The sequence below is a fragment of the Motacilla alba genome, chromosome 3 (assembly GCF_015832195.1).
Source record: "Motacilla alba alba isolate MOTALB_02 chromosome 3, Motacilla_alba_V1.0_pri, whole genome shotgun sequence".
Lineage (NCBI taxonomy): Eukaryota > Metazoa > Chordata > Aves > Passeriformes > Motacillidae > Motacilla > Motacilla alba.
Genome location: NC_052018.1, coordinates 27086641 through 27106864, shown reverse-complemented (window position 1 = coordinate 27106864; position 20224 = coordinate 27086641). Strand labels below are relative to the sequence as shown.

Sequence of the window (20224 nt, the reverse complement as noted above, 5' to 3'; positions counted from 1 at the left end):
ATAAATAAACTGACTTGACAGTGTTTTCTACTACTATTAAATGAAGCTATATGCTCTCCTAAAATGTCTGCACCACAGAAACCACTGTGGATGCTAGTAATCTGGACAGATTGCAATGTTGTCTCATCATGCTTTTGGGAAATCTAAAGGAACAGGTTTCATTTTAAATGAGTTTTTCCTAGTCATTAAAGGCATTTTTTTATATATCACAGTTTGTTCTTGCTGTGGTAGCTCACCAGCCTTCTCCCCTGACCACCATATGGGAAAACTTTTTGTTTAGTGTTTCTCACATCAGCCAAATAAACAGTAGCAGTTATTTATTAGTCATGATTGTGGACTGGTAAGCTTGCCTTATGAAAAGCTAAGAGAACGGAATATGGTCAGTTTTGAGAAAAGAAGGCTTAGGTGAGAGGCTTACAGGCTCTTATTACCATGTTCCAGTATCCAAAGGGTGGCTACAAAGAACGTGGAGACTTGTCGGATCCCAGGACACCCCTCTGGGTGCCCTGGATGGCCCAAGCCCCTGGCAGGGGGCTCCGAGACCCTGCCATGCAGCCAAAGACACGTGGGGTTTCAATCTTAGCCCATGGAGCAAATTACCAACTCTGTATGAAGAATTAGAAGTCACAAAATTTTAGACAGCACAGTAGTAGTGATCACAGGCTGAAGGGAAAAATTTTAGGATTTTGTACATGGGGGTTTGGGACTTTGTACATGGGGGTCTGAAGCTCTAAGATGGAAGAATCAGAACGTGCCTTGTCTTTCTTCCTTCTTCTTCCTAGCCTCCATGATTTGAGTGATGTTGGCACTTTTAGATTGGTTTAGAATAGAATTACCTATGTCTAACATAGGTAATAGGTATTGGAACAGAATTGTAAATATAGTACACACAGTTTTTAGTATAACAGATAGCACCAGCCTCGTGGGCGGGATTGTGCCTTTGGCTGACCTGCTGAACAGATCGCGGCAGGCCAGACAGAAAATGTTTTAGATAACAATTAATAAACAACCTTGAGAACAATAGCCAAAGACTTGTGACTCCTTCTTGGACAGCTGGGTTTCTAACTATCTGTGGAGTTGTCCTGATAGCAGCGACTCCCAGAGAGATTCTTTTTTCATGGAATCACATGAAAAAGATGAGAGGTCATGAGTAGAAGCTGCTCCTGAGGAGATTCTTGTTGGACACACGAGGACAATTTTTTGAAATGAAAACAATCGACCATCAGAATAATCTTGACAGGGAAGTGATGGATTGGACAACATGGATACTTTTAAGATTCAACTGGACAGGGTGCTGAGGCATCTTGTCCAAACAGTGTTTTGCCAAGAAATGTTGGATCAGATGATCCTTGAGGTTGCTTCCAACCTTATATTCTGTGAAGCAGCATTTTTTCCAGGTGACACTATTGCTTCACTTTTGTAAGTTAGTCTGTGTTACAGAGGGATTAGTTTTTTCAGTGTTTCCAAATTTAATAGTGCTTAGTACTAGAAGCACCCAGCAGAGCCCATAGGTGTATAATGCACTACAGATATGCGAAAGATCTGAGGAAAAAAAAGGTTCAATTAAATTTTAGTCCTTTTGCTTCTACTAGTATGTCATCTGAAAAATTCAGTGTCTCAACTGGACAAAAGACATGCTTTGTGTGTAAAGTCAAGAATTTATTGTAAGTTCTAATTGGAATCATAAATCTTGCCAAAAATGTAATATTAGTCCAGTTACAGAAGCACTAAAACTTACCATGCAAGTTGTCCAAATACTGAAGTTCAATCATGGTAATAATAGTTTAATGCTTGAAACTTACAAACTTTATGCTTCCATGTGTTTCATTCAGGGAGAAGGGGTTATGGTGCATTGTCATCCTGAATCCTTTGCCAAGGGAATGCAGTGGGGGCTTCTTCTTCCTTGTACTTGAGGGGCTTATAATAGGGGACACTTTTAAGCATTTTCTAATATGTCCTATACCTTGCTTCTTTTGCTTTTCTGTGTTACATCTGAATTTTTTTTTATGTAAGTGGTGTTTTATTTATGTTGGAAACTTGTATTTTATTACTCCTAAAGACATTTTCACCCAGTTTCAAATGTATCATCTCAACTGCTATCCAGTATTTTGTTCCATAATACACCATAATTCATTCTATGCACAAAAAAAAAGTGTCACTGGAATAGAATTTGTTATCACTGTCTGAGCTATATTGGAATTATTATAAAAAGAGACATATCAGCATACCATTGTACAATGAAAATCAAAACTCAAACAAATTAGATATGAGTCTATTAGACCTATAAAAGCTAAAACAAGGCTCTAGGCAAGCCTAAGACAAGTCCAGACAAATCAGGCTTGATAAGCTTCAGTCTACAGTCTTGCAGTGTAAGAACAAACCCTGTGGTTTCTTGTTCAGCAATACCATATTTACTGAACTAAAGGACTACAAAAGTGAGACACAGGAGAAACTGTGTTGATATATTTGTAAAAACTGAGAATATAGGCTGAAATGGAATTTGTTACACTTCACTTGTTTTTTAACAATTTATAGCCAAAATGATTAACACTAAGAATCAGCTAAGACAGCCCCTGTGAAATGATCCCTGGGGATTCTAGCAATAAACTATGGGGAGTAGGGAGGTTGGTCTTGACAAGAAATAGCAGGCTGCTAATGAGGTTCTCATAATTCTGCATTATGAGTGTTTTCTCTGTATTATCAGAGTTGGGAAGGGCAAAGGTCTTAAATAGTACCTAAAATATTAAACTAAAGTGGTACAGAACATTTATAACAGAAGGGTTAACTGTGTTTAACAGCTCCCTTCTCCTGTTCTCCTGTAGCATTTTGTGAGCTCTTAACTGATTTTGTAAACTTTATTAATTAAAATCTTTCATTTTCATGAGCATGATTCTCAACACAGTCATGTACACACAGTCACACACACAGGAGCCAATTTAAACCAAGAACACTGGACAAGTAAATGAAGAATAGGAAAGTAGTGTCTGATATTAATCTGTGTTTTTTTGTATCCTGGATTTTGAATGAGTGCCTGGATAGCAGAGAGGTATGTCAAGACTGAGATTATAGGAGTTTACATCAGCTAAGGACCTGTCTTAACTTATTCCTTTATCGATAAGGACTATTAGCAAAAAGCTTAGAGAGATTCTGTTTGAGAAAGGATTGACCAGATGTTAGCTTTCCTCTGTATGAAATCTCACTGCAAATATGGATTATTTTAGCAAACAGCTGAATGGTGGCTTTTCATCAGTTCTACAAGGACACAAGCACACACACACATACACGCACACACACACACATTCCTGCTCCTCCTTTAATTCTGCCCACACTACTGGTGTGTGAAGAAATGCATATCATTTCCAACTGGGTAGGTTAATAAAATAAAGAAAGGAGTGTCTTAGCTCTAATATATTTTCATCAAGGTTTAGCCATTCTGGTTATTTTACTGTATTCATTGTAGCCTGATATTCCACAGATTAACCTTTCCTTTAAGGCTGCCACACCCCACCAACTGTGATTTAGCAAGTACATAATTTATCACTTAATAAGAACGTCCATGTTAAGCACAGTGGGAGCTTTTACTGGCAGTAAAATCTGCTTTTCTCATAGGGAAAATAAAGACTGAATCCAAGTGGACTGAGAAAGTTTAACATCTCTTGCAATGAGAATGACCTTAGAAAGAATGGAACTTTTTATTAGCAAATGTGTAGTATGTGTTGTGATTGTCCCAAAACATTCTTTGAGAATAAAGACTCTAATTTGACATACATTAATTTATTTAATTATTAAAGTTTCAACAATTTCCAGGGTTAAAAAGTAGTTTTATACAGTCCACATTGCACTTATATTATTACAGTCAGGAATAAAGTTCTTAACATAGTCCTCACTATCCTATGATTCCATGGCCTTTTTCTTTTTTTTCTATAGACATAATTAGTTGTCGCTTCTATTAACTCTTTTACAAGTTAAGAATAAAGATGAAGAAAGCTGAAGAAAGTTGAAAAAAAAGAAAGCTGAAAAGTTGCAAAGCTTCCAACCCCAATCCTGTCTAAACAATCTGAATCTGTTTTGGGGTTTTACATGCAACATTACTCTGGTGTGAAGAAGGATGCCTTTCACTAGAGTATATCCAGTTCAATATGCTGATAGGTTCACCTTTCCAAGGGGATAAAGAATAAACTTCTCCTGTTTCCTTCATTCTTTACAAAGCATTGATGTATCAGTTCATTCTTTCTTACATTTACCCCTTTGAGTATAAATCATAGGTAATTATACATTTATAATTATATAGCAAATGTCTGATGTCTTTAAACCAGTCAGACACTCCTGTAAGCCTATGATAAGTTCTCATTGTTAGTGAAAATATGGGGCTGTTACAAGTTACCATATGGATAAGGTTCCAACCTTGTGGTTTGTAGCTCCTGTTCTAAAAGAAGTCCTTCAAGAGAATGGCACCATTAATTACGCTTTTAAAATTCATTTTACCTTCACAAAGATATTCAATATAAACTAATGATGAATATGGAGAAGTTCCTGACTATCAGAACCAGAAAGTTTACAAGATCTGAACTTGGGACTCTTGGACTATATAGGGTATTGCTCTTTTCAAATTAATTTTTCTCGAATAACTATTTTCATACCACTCTAAATTACATTAATAATTGAATTATTTCTCCCATAATCTAACAAAGACAACTGAAAGAAAAAAGATATCTCTTGTTATTTCAGATCATAGATCTTTAGTGGGGACTCTGATTCTGATATGATAAGAACAGAACTTTAGATTAATAAATGGACTCCCCTTTAAAACAAAATATATACTCAAGTGTGCTAATACTATTTTTTCTTTTTGATTACTATTGAATATTCTTTAAACTAGAACTAACGTTTCCTGACCACCACAGAGAGCTATAATGTATTTTTACTTCGTTCTATGGGAAATTTTTCTTCAGAGTAAATAAACTTGCTTCATTCTAGACAGTTCATACAAGGAGAATATGGAGGAGGAAAAGGAAATTTAAAAAATCAACATGATATGCTATACTTGGAGCTTGGGGAAAGCTTCATTGTCAGTGTTCTAAAATTAACAGTCACTGCATCACCTTTGGGAAGGTTTTTAGGACAATAATCTGAGAAAAGCTCTCATGAGATTGTGTAAATTCCTTAGTGGCTGCTTTCTCAAGTTCTCTCCATAGAAACATGCTTCAAACTACATCAGGAGAAGAAATTTTCAGTAGTATTAGTGATAAGGCAGCTGACTCATATTACTTTGAACTCAGAGCCGTTTGTGTTTGGAAGACAATCAGTTTAACCCATTAGTGAGACCACAGTCCCAAAAAGACCCATGCTGATCCAACATAGGATCCCAAAAATCACTCAGAGTTCGCACACATGTGCACATGGAAGTCAATGTTCTTTTTTTCTCCTCTCAGTTTTTCAGACTCCAAGAGCAGTAGAGCACATATTTATTTATTTATGTATTTATTTAACATCATACACATTGATTGGGTTGTCTGCTGCTTCATCAGCAGCGTCCACAGTCTTCAGACTTGATAGATGACCACACAGCAGATAATCTTTAACTTGACTTTCACGTGACACCTTCCTTTTTACAGTGTTTCCTAGGGAATTCCTGCATCTGAGTGTAATATGATGAAAGCCCAAAATCTGTAGCCAGTAAAACATGCATGTTACAGTGACTACCAAGCTAAGCATATTATGTGACCTGTCCAGCACCCACATTTTTAATGTTCATTGAAGACCATGGTAAAGCTCACTATGAAAGTTGTTTAAAATGCATGATGCAAAGCTTGAAATAGTGGAACATTTGAAAAAAGGTTTCTCAGTTGAAGTGATTTGCCTATAAAAATTAACTCTAAAGCAATGAAGAGCTTGACCATTATTTGATAATTATAAAATCATCCTCTCTGACTATTCTATCAGCTTCACAGTAACATGCCTATAGCTATTAATCTCACTTTTAATGAAACAAATACAGCAAAAGTCTCAGTAACCTGACAGATGAAACAAGAATGGTGTAACAGATGCTACTGCCAACAGATTTTTATATGAACAAGTTCAATGTTATAGTTATCAACTGAAGTATTGTGAGAAATAGAAGAGAAAACAAACCAGAATCATTCCTGAGGATAATATTTTATAATTCTGCCTTAAGGTTTTTCAGTTTTTACAGAATATGCCTTAAGTACAGATCAGTTCATGAGTAAATTCATGTTATATTAGTGTTTTCTGAGATAGGTTCCTTACCAAGGTTCTGGCAAGCCCTGAAGAGGCCTTAATTGCCATGAGCAGAATTAATTCTTAAGGTAGAAAAAAAAATTGAGAATTTCACTACTTATGTAGAAATCATTGGAAAAGCACAGAACCTTATAGTGGCTTAAACTTGGCTGGTTACCAGATGCCACCCAGCTGCTTTTTTGCTCCTTCTCAGTAGGATGGGGAGAGAAAATAAGATGGAGAAACCCAGAGGTCTAAATAAACACAGGGAACTACTGGCTAAAAGTCTTGACTTGGAGAAAATTTAATTTATTGCCAATTTCAAATAGAATAGGATGGTCAGGAGGAAAAAAAGACAAAAATAAACCATCTTTGCTCCACAATTCAATTCAATTTTTTTTCACAGGTTAAAGTTCACTCCTTTTTCCCAACTGCTGTACCTCTTTCTCCTTTCCCCAGATGGTTTAGTGATAATGAGGAATGGGTTGTTGTGGTCATTCATTGTGTAAGCTGATGACAGTACTTCAGATATATATGAATATATGTTCATTTATGAGGCAACCTTTTTTTATGTCTGTATTGAGCTAATATAGACAAGCAGATGTGTAAGATAAGAAAAAAGAACACATATAAATTAGAGCAAGTTTGAAAGAAATAAAAAGATCTGAACATTCAAAACTTTATGAACATCACATTGTAACTTTCAAATGAGAGATTTCATTTTTCAAACTGATGTTGATAGGGCCATGATTTTGGTTTGTACTACTATAACTTGAGAGGAAAAAAAATCAGTTAAATAAAATGATGTTTGGTTTTTTTGTATTTTGTCTGTGGATAACCCTACTTGAAAGGGCAAAAATGATGCATTGGCTTCCAGTAAATTTAAATTTGCTATCCAAAAGGTTAGCTGTTAGAGAGTAAAGTATGATAAAGACTGAATTTTTTATTTATCACTCTAGAAAAATTTTCCCCTGCCAAAAATTTAAAGCTTTAAGAAATCATGTTATAATGGTAGGTATATTTCAAATTAATCAGTGCTCTTACTAATTTTTTCTTTAAAATTAAAAGGGTTCAGCAGAAGTTTTTAGTGCTAATACTTCTCATGAAGGTCATGCCTCAGTAGTGCTAAGGGTCATGTATTTCACAGGAAATGTCTCCAATAATTCTGAAGCTGGCTAAATTATCTGGTTTTCCTTGCTCTTCCTTTTTTCCTTTCCAAGCTGGCATATGAGCATCGATTAAATGAATTATAAGATCCATGTTTGATCGATTTTTCACTTCTTTAATTTAGACAGTAAAACTTTCTATCACATTTGAAGTTAAGAATTATGATTGAGATAATAGAGGTGTGATTCCACTGGAAGTTAAAAAGGAAAAAGTTGCCTTGCAAATGTCAAGGCACCTTGTGATCCAAGATGATTAAAACTAAACTGTTTGCTATATGAATCCCAAGGTGCTGCTATATCTCAGCGTCCATGACATTTAGCCAGTGACTTTTCATAGCTTGTTAATAATGTATAGCAATCCCAGTGTAAATTTGCAGTGACAAATCTGGCCTGTTACAGTAGAGCAGTTAACTAGATTTATTTTGGACAGAAAATGCAGATTTGGGAAAAAAAAATCATGACTAATATCAAAAGAGATTGCACATTTACAAGACAATTTTAGCTAAGGCATTTGCTCAGGAGATGTGCTTTTTACATTCATCTATTATTCTGCCCAACATCCTAATTATCTAACCTGGAGGTATTAGCAAAACATAAACAAAGTCATCAAGGTTAACACTCACAATGAGAAACTGATGTCCCCAAAATTTTCATAGTGTGGACTGGCCCACAAAATTCATTGATTTTACCAGGCTGACTGAGTCACATAAGCAGGTAAAGGTTCCTGCATAAACATTCTCTTCTAAGTACAATTGCTGTTAATCATTGCTCCAGATAAACCTAATAAATGTCTCTGTTGTAGAAACCATGTTTTTTCTGAACCTCATATCTCACTAAGACACAAATTATTTATAAGCTGTAAAAGGTCGCAAGGCAGATGAAGAAAGAGAGGGAGAGAGAAGGAAAAGGGTACAGGTAAAAAAATGGACTCAAATGTTGAGATACAAAACAGACTCAAAGAGCAGTGAGTTACAAGAGGATATAAATCAGTGTTGTTGAGAAAAATGTGGCTGATGTTTGGATTCTTGGAGATTGTCTTTGAGGCTGAAAGTTTACTAACAAAGAAAAAAAATTACTGTGACTGTAGCAAGAATTGTCATAGATCAAAATCCTTTGTTTAATTCTCTCTTTTCAGTCTTTTGTTCAGCTATTGCTTTGGCATATGCTCAAATTAAGATAATTACTCCTGATAATGATTGATATAAAGGCACAACATAAAAGGGATTATATTTGCACCACAGTCTGTCAGCATCTTATATAAGATAAAAAAATCTGCGGGGAATGACAGAAAAGAGAAAGATCTTTGTCAACATTCTTAAAACTGGCCATAAATAAATTTTGAATGCATTATTCTTACAGCAAATGAGCACTATTTTTTTTGCTGCCTTTCAGTACAAAACTATTGATCTTATGTTGATCCTTCTGTAAGTTTAAAAGCTCAGACTTCCCAGTGCACTAGCTTACTTTGTTAGATAAGCCCTAGGAGTTATTTGCTGATAAACCTAGATATGCATTTACTTATAAAGACATACATTGTTTTCTATTAGATGGTAACCAACATACAAGATTTGCAGTAATCATACCTTGATATGAAAGCTATCTAAAAGCCTCTGCTTTTTGTTTGCAGACTTTTCATATCCCAAACAACAGAAATATGTTCCAAAGTGTTTCAGTTATGTTTACTTCTAGTTATAGCAACAAGAACTGTATTCCATTCCTACTTAAACTTTCTTATATCAGTTGTATTCAAATTCTACTGTTTCTGTCCCTTCTAATGTTCTAGAAGAAATGACAGATGGAACTAAGAATGTGGAGAGGCAGAACAAAAATGCTTTTTTTTTTTTTTTAAAAAAAAAGGAGTAGATATAAAGGAAGGTAGGAGTGAACAAAAGGTTAAGAAATTATTGAAGTGCTTGTCAAATCCTAAGAAAAGTTAACTTCATTAAAACTCTTAAAAAAGTCCATAGTTTATTGCAATTTTGGGAAATTTTTGAAAGCTTCTGGTACTAAGCTGTTGTTTTAGCTTACTTCTAGTTGCTTCATATTTGCTCAGAATAATTTAGTAAATAGCATGGTTGTCTTTGCAGTGATGAAGCATTTTTTTATAGAGCATCATGCTTTTTTGAACAGAAGCAAACTGAATACTGCAGTATTCCAGTTTTTAACAAAAAAATACAACACATCAGTATGCTAAATGCTTTCAATATTCTAAAGTAGTCTATAAGTTGCATGATTGCCTGACATTGGAAAAAGGGCACCTTGTACATATTGATATATGTAAGACTTGGTATACTGGATATCTAGGTGCTTTCATGGGTTTAAGCCTTCCATCTAAACTTCAATTTGAAAGCAAAGTTCTATTTGTAAAAGTTTTCTATTTCTAGTGGTACCACAATCACTTTATATGGTATTATAAATTTATTAAATATTTAGAAAGCTTGCAGTACAAAATAGGTTGTTTTGCCAAACATTTATATGTACACACATACAAATATATAAATACATATATTTTTCTACGTCAGTGAGAGTATGAGTTAGGCCCATAGTTATATAGTTTATATCTCTGAAGTTTCAAGGCTTAGTAGAGCCTTGAGTTTCTGAAGTCTCAATCTTTTCTGAGTAGGAAATTACAGAGTTCATACAGGCTGTAACCTGCAATATCTAGCTGATTCCATGCTATTGATTCTCCATGGGAGTTATAGCAACCCGCTTCACTAATCATTTTTGCTCCAAATAGTTATGACCACAGGAGATTAGTAAACTGTTCTAGTCTTTACTGGTGTCTACTCCTCAGCAAGTATATACACCACATATCAAAATGTGCCCAATTGAAGCAGCCAACAGGAGACTTCTTACAAAGACCTTTTTTCAATATTTGACTTTTACAGACTAAATTATCAAGTTCACACACATTAGATACACATAGATGTAGTTGTTCTGACCAGATATTTTACATAATTGTACATTTTTTCCAGTTTATTCTGTAAATGCTTTTTTATTGTTAAGATAAAATACGTATAATTGCACCACAGCATAAAGTTGAATTGAATTTAAACTGGCATAGTATTCCCTGTCTCTAGTTGCCTTTTTCCCCTAGTAGAATATTCTTTCCATCCTTTCAATATCTGGGAAAATTTGCTCCCATACAATTTGGGGTTTTTTTGTTGGTTTTTTTTTTTTCCTTAATATGCTCTGTAGACAGTGTGAAGACAAAGGTATATGAAGAAAACTGTTTAAGATTTCAGTGAACAGAATCATCCTCTGCCTTCCTTATTCCATCAAGCATAGGAGAATGCTAGGGTGATTAATGTTGGGTATGTGAAGTTGTGTTCTGACTACTGGGCTTTGACATTTACAAACAGGATCAAAGGACCAAACTGTATCTTCTCAGTAATTTTCTTTTTAATGTTTTTCAACCAAAAACAGGTGGGCTTGTGGCACATTCACTGAGGTGTATTTTCCAAGTTTTTTCTCTCATATATTATGATTAGATATTTGAAAAGTAGTAGTGTGTGCTTCAGTTTGTTTATTTTCTAAGCAGTGTGCCATAGCTGTCATCTGTAGTTGATGTAGACTTTGACAAATCTATTCTTTATTCAATATGTTCTTCAATCTATTGTTATTTTCTTGGTAGATTACAAATTTTCATTACCCAGAGTGTATTCCAGGTGAAATGAACAAACACAGTCTAATAGTCACAGCAAAAATAAACCAAAGTTTAATTCCTGATACATACTGTAGTTATCCCCCAGGAGGTGGCACACACATGTGTTTCATGATCCATCCTCCTCTTTTGCTTCACAATCTGGAAAGCTAAGGTGTGCACTACAGGTACCTCATTGTAATTATATATTTTGAATTCACTCAAAGTAGCAGCTTGAGGAGTAGGTGACATGGCTACTTGAATTTACTCAAAGGTACTTTGGTAATGTATTCATCTCTCTCTTAAGTGAGGCATAAACTTTTATGCTTTTCAGTAGACCCAAGACAACATACAAGGTGTGCACCACCCAGTTACTAAAAAGAGTTTTTGAAAACATTGTCTCATGTAAAATATATCCATGTATCCAACACATCTCAAAAGAGTAAATTTTATTAACACAATATAATTGTGACCCTGTTTTTTTAGAACATATTTGCGTATATCCAAAATGCTGTGTGTATATACACAAAAACATGTTTTAATAATGAGATAAGTAGGATTTTCGAACTTCATTAAAGGTCTTGTAAGTCTTGTAAGCTATATGTTGAAATCATATGGAACTACTTTGATATCAATTATCACATAGAATTTACAACCACAAAAATACAGAAGAGTTTTTTAAAGAAAAGTAATATTTTATACCTGCAATAATAATTAAAGCTTGGGCCCTGAAGATTAGCTTTTATGCTGTAGTTTATATTTGATATTACACATTTGTCAGCAAGCAGTTTTTCAAACATAGGCTGCAGTTACTTAGCTATATTATTTGAGTAGACAATCTCCCAAGAGTACATAAAGAAAGGTTTGTATTCACCTTGATAGAATCAGTACATTCTAATTGAGACTGTTATGCTTGATTATGGTCCAGATGTGAAATTTTTGGATGTGTTTTGCCATCATAAATCCCTTAAAAGATCAGCATGTATCACAACATGAAGCTTGGAAGTGTTCCAGTAAAATACCTTGAAACAGAAAGTAATATATGATGTCTAGTTAATGCACATATTTTAGACACATTGTTTCCACACAAGGTCTATTTTATATGATGTTTATGCATAGTATAACACTTTGGAATGCTGTTTTCTTCAGGTGTCTGGCTGGATTTTCTGGACAATTTTGTGAAATTGAAGTTAATGAGTGCAATTCATCACCTTGTCTACATGGCTCAACCTGTACTGATCATATCAATGGATACACTTGTAAATGTCAACAAGGTAACTCCCATATGACAGAGCAATCTTAAACAACGATAGTTTTGAATTACCAGTGTTACTAATGAGAAAATTGGTAAACCATATCAAGCTCTTTTGTTATATATGAACTATAAGGTGCAAAAATGCTATCTCTTTGGCAAGCTTTTTGAATGAAATCTAAAGAGAATTAACTACTCCAGTAAGCATATGAGAAAGACTTCAAAGTAAAGCCAGCTCAGTGAGGGCTTCTGAAGTATTATCTAGAGCCAGGTTTACTGTTTATGATCTTTACTAATATAACTTACTGACCAAGCCATCAAATAGTCATAGTTTAACAGCAAAATAATTTCACTACCTATAGAATGAGACTGACTGAGAAAAAATTCTGAGGACTTCAACTAACATTTTTATTATTATCCTTAATGTTGGTGTTGTAAGGCATAACTAAAACAGGTCTAGTGGCTTATGAAAATATAAGAGATGTAGTATTTATCAAAATATTTTACAAATATTTATCAAAATTTTACAAAAACAAAGGCCACAATCAGCCTGCATTGTCATGCAATCATGAACTTAATCTGTTCAGGACTACTTAGTTCCTGTCATTTCTGCTAATAAAAAGCCTTTTCTCGACTTAAGTAGGATTTCTAATCCATATACATAAGTAGCATCGTGCTCCATAAGTTACTCTAAAATTAAGAAATATATAAGTACCTAGCTCCTGAAACCTTAATTTTTCAGTTTAAATCTACTTACTATTTTACTCACTTCCACTGCTTAATGATTTCTGTGATAGTACTGACACAAGGTTTCTTACTGGTTATTTTAGAGATAATTTAGATATATTCTGGATGATAAATATTCTGTTAACCCATGCTATCTCTATATATCTGATCTAGTTTCTTTGTGCCAAAATATGTTCACATTATTGGTTTCAATTTACAAGCAAAAACATGTTAGCAAACTCTCCTGAAGTCAAGTGACCATACACACATTACACTTCTCTAGAGTCTTTCTACTCATTCTTGTTCTACATTTAAGAGAAAGCACATAGCAAATTGAATATATTAATATATTTAATATATTTTGCATTTTTTTTCATTCTGAATTAGTCTTAATGCAGCTTATAAAACTATATGTAAGGGATCTTATTCAAAAAAATATGGGAGATCCTGAAGCAAATACATGCATGTGTATAGGGAGACTCAATTTGGCAGTTTATTAATTTGTTTAATTGATAATAAGGAATGATTATCTAACATGTAAGACTTAATTTTAAGTATCTTTGGGTTACAAAAGGCTACTTATATGTAGGACTACGTTGATCACAGCTTAAAAATGTTATAGTATTTTTTTTTAAAGTCAAAGAGATAGTTGATAATTCAGAAAAAAAACACTATAGTTCTCATGAATGAACCAATGAGTGATTTTTTTTTTTTTACTTTTTCATGCAGAATTCATTATAATAAAGATCTTTCTGATCTTAAAAAATCTGAGTCATGACCTAATTTCAGTACTACATATCCACCTGGTACTGCATATAGCCATATCCCCCTCACCAATATTAATGACTTAAAAACTTAAAGATGTATTTTTTAGTCATTAAAGTGCTTCACACAGAATACATTGCCAAGTCCATTTTTTCCTTATTTTTAAAGCTTTTTAAAATAATACTTCAAAGATATTTTAATATAGGCATTTAAAAATTGCTCACTAGCCAAGAACTCTGATTGCTGTCTCCGTGCAACATAGAAACTCTTGGTATAAGTAGGAGAAAGTTCTCTGGGGCTTTGGAACTCACTCCTACAGCTAACATGTTTTAAATACCTCCCTGACTTTGTTTAATATTCCTTTAAATAATACCATGTGTTAGTAGGGGTGAATGGTGTAAATCACATTTTCCATTTGGTAAAAACACAGAATAAAAACTGCATACATTAAGTATATATAAGTATAATTTTTACACATCTTGAGGGGTTTTTTAATTAATACAGTATTTTTCAATGTTATTTGAGTCTCTAAAATGGCTGAAGAGATGAGAAGGTTACAGCTCTGAAAAGGGGTGAATTTGGAGAGGCACGGGAACCTTTGAGAGGAATAACTTTTTTCAAAGTTGCACATCTGAAGAAAGGGATTAGAAGAAAAAAATATCATCCAGAGAGAGAAAGTAGAAATACCTAGGGGAAAAATTGGCATTTTTTGCAGGCTTTGACTGTTCACATATAATAGATCTTATATTTCTCTTCTTAGCTTCACCTATAGAAATATGGAGCTGGGATTGAGGACTTTTTGGTCTATAAAGGCAACAATGGGAAACAATTGGGCAGATAGTCTGATATACCACTCAACAGATTCCCTGTTGTAATTTAATGAAATGGAAAAGGGATAGTACCAAGACTGAAATAGGAACAAGGCAGATGATTGCAGCTTTCCAAAAACCTCCAGAGAACAAAGTGAAGCATGTGGTGACAGCATGTGATACCAGGAAAGGGAATGGATTTAGCTCTGACAAATGCATTTTGTAATGGATCATGAATTTTGTCAGCTATTGTCCCAGTAGCAGGCCCCATACCTTTAAAATAATAGATGCATGTTCAGGTTCTGTGCCTGCAGCTTCAGGCTGTTCAGGTGCAGAAGCAGCATGGAGAGATGTAAACTGTGTTCTAACAGCACCTCAGACAGCTCAAAAGCAACAACAGCAGCTGCTGGAACTAAGAACGGGCTCATGGTTAAGTCTTTAACTGGGCAGGCTGCTCTTCTACCAGGGCAACTAAAGCAAGACTGGAATGGAACAGGTGAATCCATTTGACGCATATTCTGAGGCAAAGTCTAAACAGCGGCAACTAGATTTGTAGGAGCCAAGGACTGCTAGGGGACTTGTGGGGCTGTTGGGTTTTCTTTGTTAGTTTGTTTAGAAATAGTAAAATGCAGAAAAAACAAATCTGTAATGGGTGGTGGGAATATCATCTCAGAAAGTCTGGTGCTCTTCATTAACTAGCCATATTTTACAGAATTCTGGGTTTGTATTTACCAAGCAAATGGACTGATTCCATTTCAGCTTAGCCTACAGGGAGCAAGTTTGAGACAGGCTTAAATTACATGATCTAAAACACAGCTTCAAGATGAGATTTTAGCCTCTAATTTATGGTGTACTTACTTGTAAAAGAGATTTTAGTAAGAAATGTATATCAATAAAATTTATGGTAATCTGACTAATGAACTGTGAGAAGGCAGAATCTCATAGTGTTCAAACACAAAGTATTTGCTCAGAAAATGTCCTCCTCATTGATCTGGTACAGTAATCTCAGAGTTTCTCTTTTTAACTTTCTTCCTTCATTTTTTTGTACTCTGAGAAATCACAGCTCAAAAAAGCTCAGATTCATCCCATAACATATATCTCTGTATATGTGAGCATGGATGATAGTTACCCATACCTTTGTTCCACTGACACTCAGTAAATGGATGTAGATTTTAATGAGTCTTGCTTTAAGTTTGTTTTGCTTTGCTTTTTTTTTTTTTTTTTTTTTTTTTTTTTTCTGACAGGGTGGGAAGGCCTCCATTGTGAGTTGGATGTTGATGAATGCATATCCAACCCCTGCATACATGGTATCTGTGTTCAGAAGGAGCCCAGCTTTGGTTATTCCTGTTTTTGCAAGCCAGGATTTGTGGTGAGATGCTGAAATTCTTTCTTATCTTTCCTTTTACCTGGCAGTTCACCATTGCACAGAAAATACTTTTTCTTTTTAAGCTTGCTGAGAATTGTTGATCTACTTCTTGAACTAAATGGAATCACAGAAGTGACATATGCTTTGTTCAAGGAATTCACCAGGAATTTCTCTCTGTTCCAGTGACTCTTTGTCTACAGTTTTGTAAAGTCTGTATTTTACCATAAAGGCTTAGTAGGTAAAAATGGATCTGAACAATGCAAATAATCTGACTAAATTTACTGACAAACTATCCTCAGAAGCAAAAAACTATCTCATAAAAATGAATACCATTTTTGAAAGATGGATTTTACAGAGTAGTATGAGTAACATTGATAAATCCCACAGAGCACAGTGTGCCCACAGGCACACTGCTGTCTTTTTGTCTTCTCTAAAGCATATTGGCTTTCAGAACAATGTCAAGTAGTGATGAAGGATACATCACTTGAAGGCCATAGTCTTTTTATATGGAAAACAGTTCAATCCTTATGTTACAATAATATCATTTTTTCCTTAAATATTTATGTTTATCTTACATGAACAACTGTAATGGAGAAGATCAGGTTCACAATTTTTTGTACCATTTACGTCTCACCAAAAAAAACCCCAAAAAAATTCTGAATACCAAATAAAACCACCAGAGAGAAAGAATAAAATCTGTTTAGAGAATTTTTTTTTCCAATTTGTTCAAAATTTATTGGTACAAGTTAGCGTTGTGTGACACTGTAGAGACCAGAAGTACAAATAAAGCCAAAAATGGGTTAGAAGGAGGATAGATTAATTGTTATTCAAATTACTCTTCTGAATGTTACTCTGGCCCAGGGAACCTTTGATTTACTTATTGCCAAAAGTTGGAATGGTATATTAGGTGAGTTACCAGATGCTAGCTCTGCTTGTTTTCTTCCTGTTTTCTTCCCAAAGTATTCATTAATAGCTCACTGATGATGGAGCTACATAGATATTTGACCCACGGGGGCAGTTTTTTCTATTTGTACATAGCTTGAGTATTAATTGTACAGTATGTTGCAGAACAAGCAAGCCTTTGCAGAAGGAAAAATAACAAGCCTTTGAAGCAGCTGAAATTTAAGATGTATCATCTTTGCTTTTTATTCCATTATTCATTTTTCCATCTTCCATCCCTCCAATTCCACTATGCTTTGGGAAGGAATATAAAAGTAAGAAAACATGGTGGGGGAACCATCACAGAAACATTTTTAATATACCTATCTTCAGTGTCAAGGATAAGAATAATTATGGTCTAAACACCTCAAGAGGTACATTTGTTAGGTCCCAATCAGTTCTGGTTCCTAAGCATGAGTAGGTGTGGAGGGGAAACAGCAAAACTCACAGAGAAATAAGCATTCAAAGAACTCCAACTAGAGTGTGTATGTAAATCTTCTGTAGTCTGTGTCTGTACAGCTACCCAAAGTATGGATCATAAAGCATAGATTGTGAAATCTCTCATAAATTTTCAGAAGAAAAGCATAGTCAGCAAAGTGTTTACTTTTAAAGTGGAACCATCTATAGACATATACCTACTTTAAAATACAAATCTGCACAAGCTAAATGATTCCATCCCCCTGCATGGAAACTGTTAAAGCATTTACAGGCACTTTCAGTGCTATCAAATTTATCTATGGCTACTTAATGTACCCTTCATGCACACTGGAGGTTATCCACATCTGCTTTGTTTCTATGAGTCATAAAATCGCAATCAAATGCTCTTTGCCATTAAATGTAGTAGTCATAAAAATGTACTAATCTGTCACAGGAAAGTCAGAATGAAACATAAGTTTCATAGGATTAAGAACGATTATGAGCCAGCTCAAACTGATCATTTGTTCTATGTGTGGAATTAGAAAAGAGCAAGAAGGAAATGCATGGAAACTGACATATTAATTGGGCTGTTTTTCCTTTGTGCTTTGGAATACCGACACAGTGAGTGATTTTATAAGATGCCATGAATTTACCAGATTGCTTGTCTGCTTGCCAAAACAAATTAAGAAGTTGATTGAAACAAACATGAAAGTATCAAAATTACTCAAAACCCATCATTTTAACCTCTTCTGTTTTAAATCCTGAATAATTTATACTACTTGTAAAAGAAGTAATTTCAGTTTTCATGTCTACATTTCTTTCTCTCTCTTGTCCTTCTTATTGTTTCTTAATATCATAAATTAATATAATAGAGTTGACAGAGATCTCATAAAATACAAGTTGCCCCAAGTTCTGTGTAAATAGTTAGCCAAGTAGACATAAAAGACTTTTTAAGTATTTGTCTGAAGGAAAGTGTGTAACGAGACATGCTTTTTGAGCTTTAGAGAAGGCTTGGATCTTTTTACATGTGCTCCAGTTGAAGGAGAAAATTCAGTTAGAAATTATATCATGACAATATATTGTAAGAGATGTACGTCTTCAGGGATGAAACGTACGTATTCTAAATAGTTATCAAATATATAGTATCCTTCTAGGAGAGCTGTTAGCTGTCTCCCTTCATGTAGCCTATTAGTTCATTGCAACAGAAGTGAAAATAAAATGAACCCAGGACTGACTTCAGAATATATTTATTTCACACTTCAAGAATGCGTTTAATTCACATAATTATTCCTTGCCTTTTTTACAGACCACTGAATATGATCATTTTTACTTTATTACTAGGGAGGATATTTCAGACTTCCCATGAATTGTTACTCTTGATAGCAAAATGGGAAATGAATGCCTGGTCCAATTTGAGACTGCCACTATATTTTTTTCTTTTCTAAGTGTTATTGTGAATGCAAGGTATTAATAGGGAGCTGTGTGCAGATTTGGTAACAACAGACAACAAACAATGGGCTGCAGTGTACAAAAGGAAAGAACATTAGTTCGCAAGTCAGAGCAAGCCATAGATTTTTAGACAACTAGGCCCTCTGTAAAGTCTTTTTTAAACCTCCATTCTATCTGAAGATCATTATTTTAACCAGTTTTTATTAGTGGTAACACTATTGTCTTTGGAATTACAAGTCTGTAGAGAAATTATTTTTCTTGATAATCATAGTCAAAATGTCACTAAGTTAAAATTTAAAACAGCCAACTATACTATTAAATTAGTTAAAGAATATTTTCCACATGATATTTCCTTTTGAAAGTGTAAACAGCTTAATATAGGCAAACAATATTTTAGAATCAAAAGAAAGCAATAATTGTGACTAATATCACTGTGAAATGTAAATTGCCTTCAAAAAAATATTTTTTTTTGAAAACTCTTTCAGGGACGAAGCTGTGAGCTTAATTACAATGATTGTCTTATACACTCCTGCTCCACTGGGTTTCTTTGTGTTGATGGAATAAACAATATCACCTGTTTACCTACTATGCCCCAAAGCAAGAAAATTCTCAGTGAAGTGGCTGAAGTGTTTCCTGCTGAAATTTTAGACAATGACCTCCCATCAGCACTGGCTGTGTCTATGGAACTTTGGTCTAAACATGTCTCTCCTGATTTACATGCAGGAGAAGTGTCCCAAGGTGAGTAGAAACAGCTTCTGAACAATGCATATATCAAACTTCTTTCCTTGTTAATGCTTCTAAAGTGGTAAAAATATTGGAAATATATTAATTTTAATTATTAAGTTTTTTTTTTTTATTTCATGTATTTCCTTCTATTTTTATTGTATTTACTCCAACATCCTTTCTTAATTGCATTTATATTTAACTGCAAAATTACTCTTTTCTCTCAAAAGAATTTTCCCCAGTATCTTTCACATCCAGTAAGGAAAACTCCACTTTCTTTTAGTTGGGTTTTCATTTTTCCAGAGTGTACAATTTCATATGCCTCACATTGTGTTCAGTAATCTCTGATTCTAATGCCAATCTTCCCTTCTTCCTTGGCTAGTCAGCAGGAGAGAAAGATAATTTGCCTTACTCCATGGGGACTTTGAGTCTTTTTCCCTAGTTCACATGTTTTCTGAGTGCTTCTTTTTCTGTGCATCTAGATGTTTTTAGACAAAAAATATATTGGACAAACCTCTCAGAGTCTCTGCCATTCTAATTGTTTGTAGCAATGTTTTTGGGAAGACAAAACTTGCCTATCCTGGTATTTTAAAAACATTTGCAAAAAAGTCAAAAGTAACAGAAGTGCAACATTTTATTATTGAGATTGTACGTTCATTGTGGCCTCTTCACTTTACTAAAAATAGGATTACACAGACATTCTCTTTACAGATAGTTTCAGAATTTTTTGCT

At 34.3% G+C, this 20224-nt stretch overlaps 1 protein-coding gene across 4 annotated transcripts in view; it reads left to right on the top strand.

The window, feature by feature from the left end:
• Positions 1–20224, top strand: part of EYS (eyes shut homolog) — a 789226-nt gene that overhangs the window by 432774 nt on the left and 336228 nt on the right. For all 4 annotated transcript variants that reach the window (XM_038131819.1, XM_038131820.1, XM_038131818.1 and 1 more), the window contains 3 exons: positions 12196–12320; positions 15843–15967; positions 19255–19507. In XM_038131819.1, the coding sequence (XP_037987747.1) occupies positions 12196–12320; positions 15843–15967; positions 19255–19507 (503 nt within the window). The remainder of the gene's footprint in view (positions 1–12195; positions 12321–15842; positions 15968–19254; positions 19508–20224) is intronic.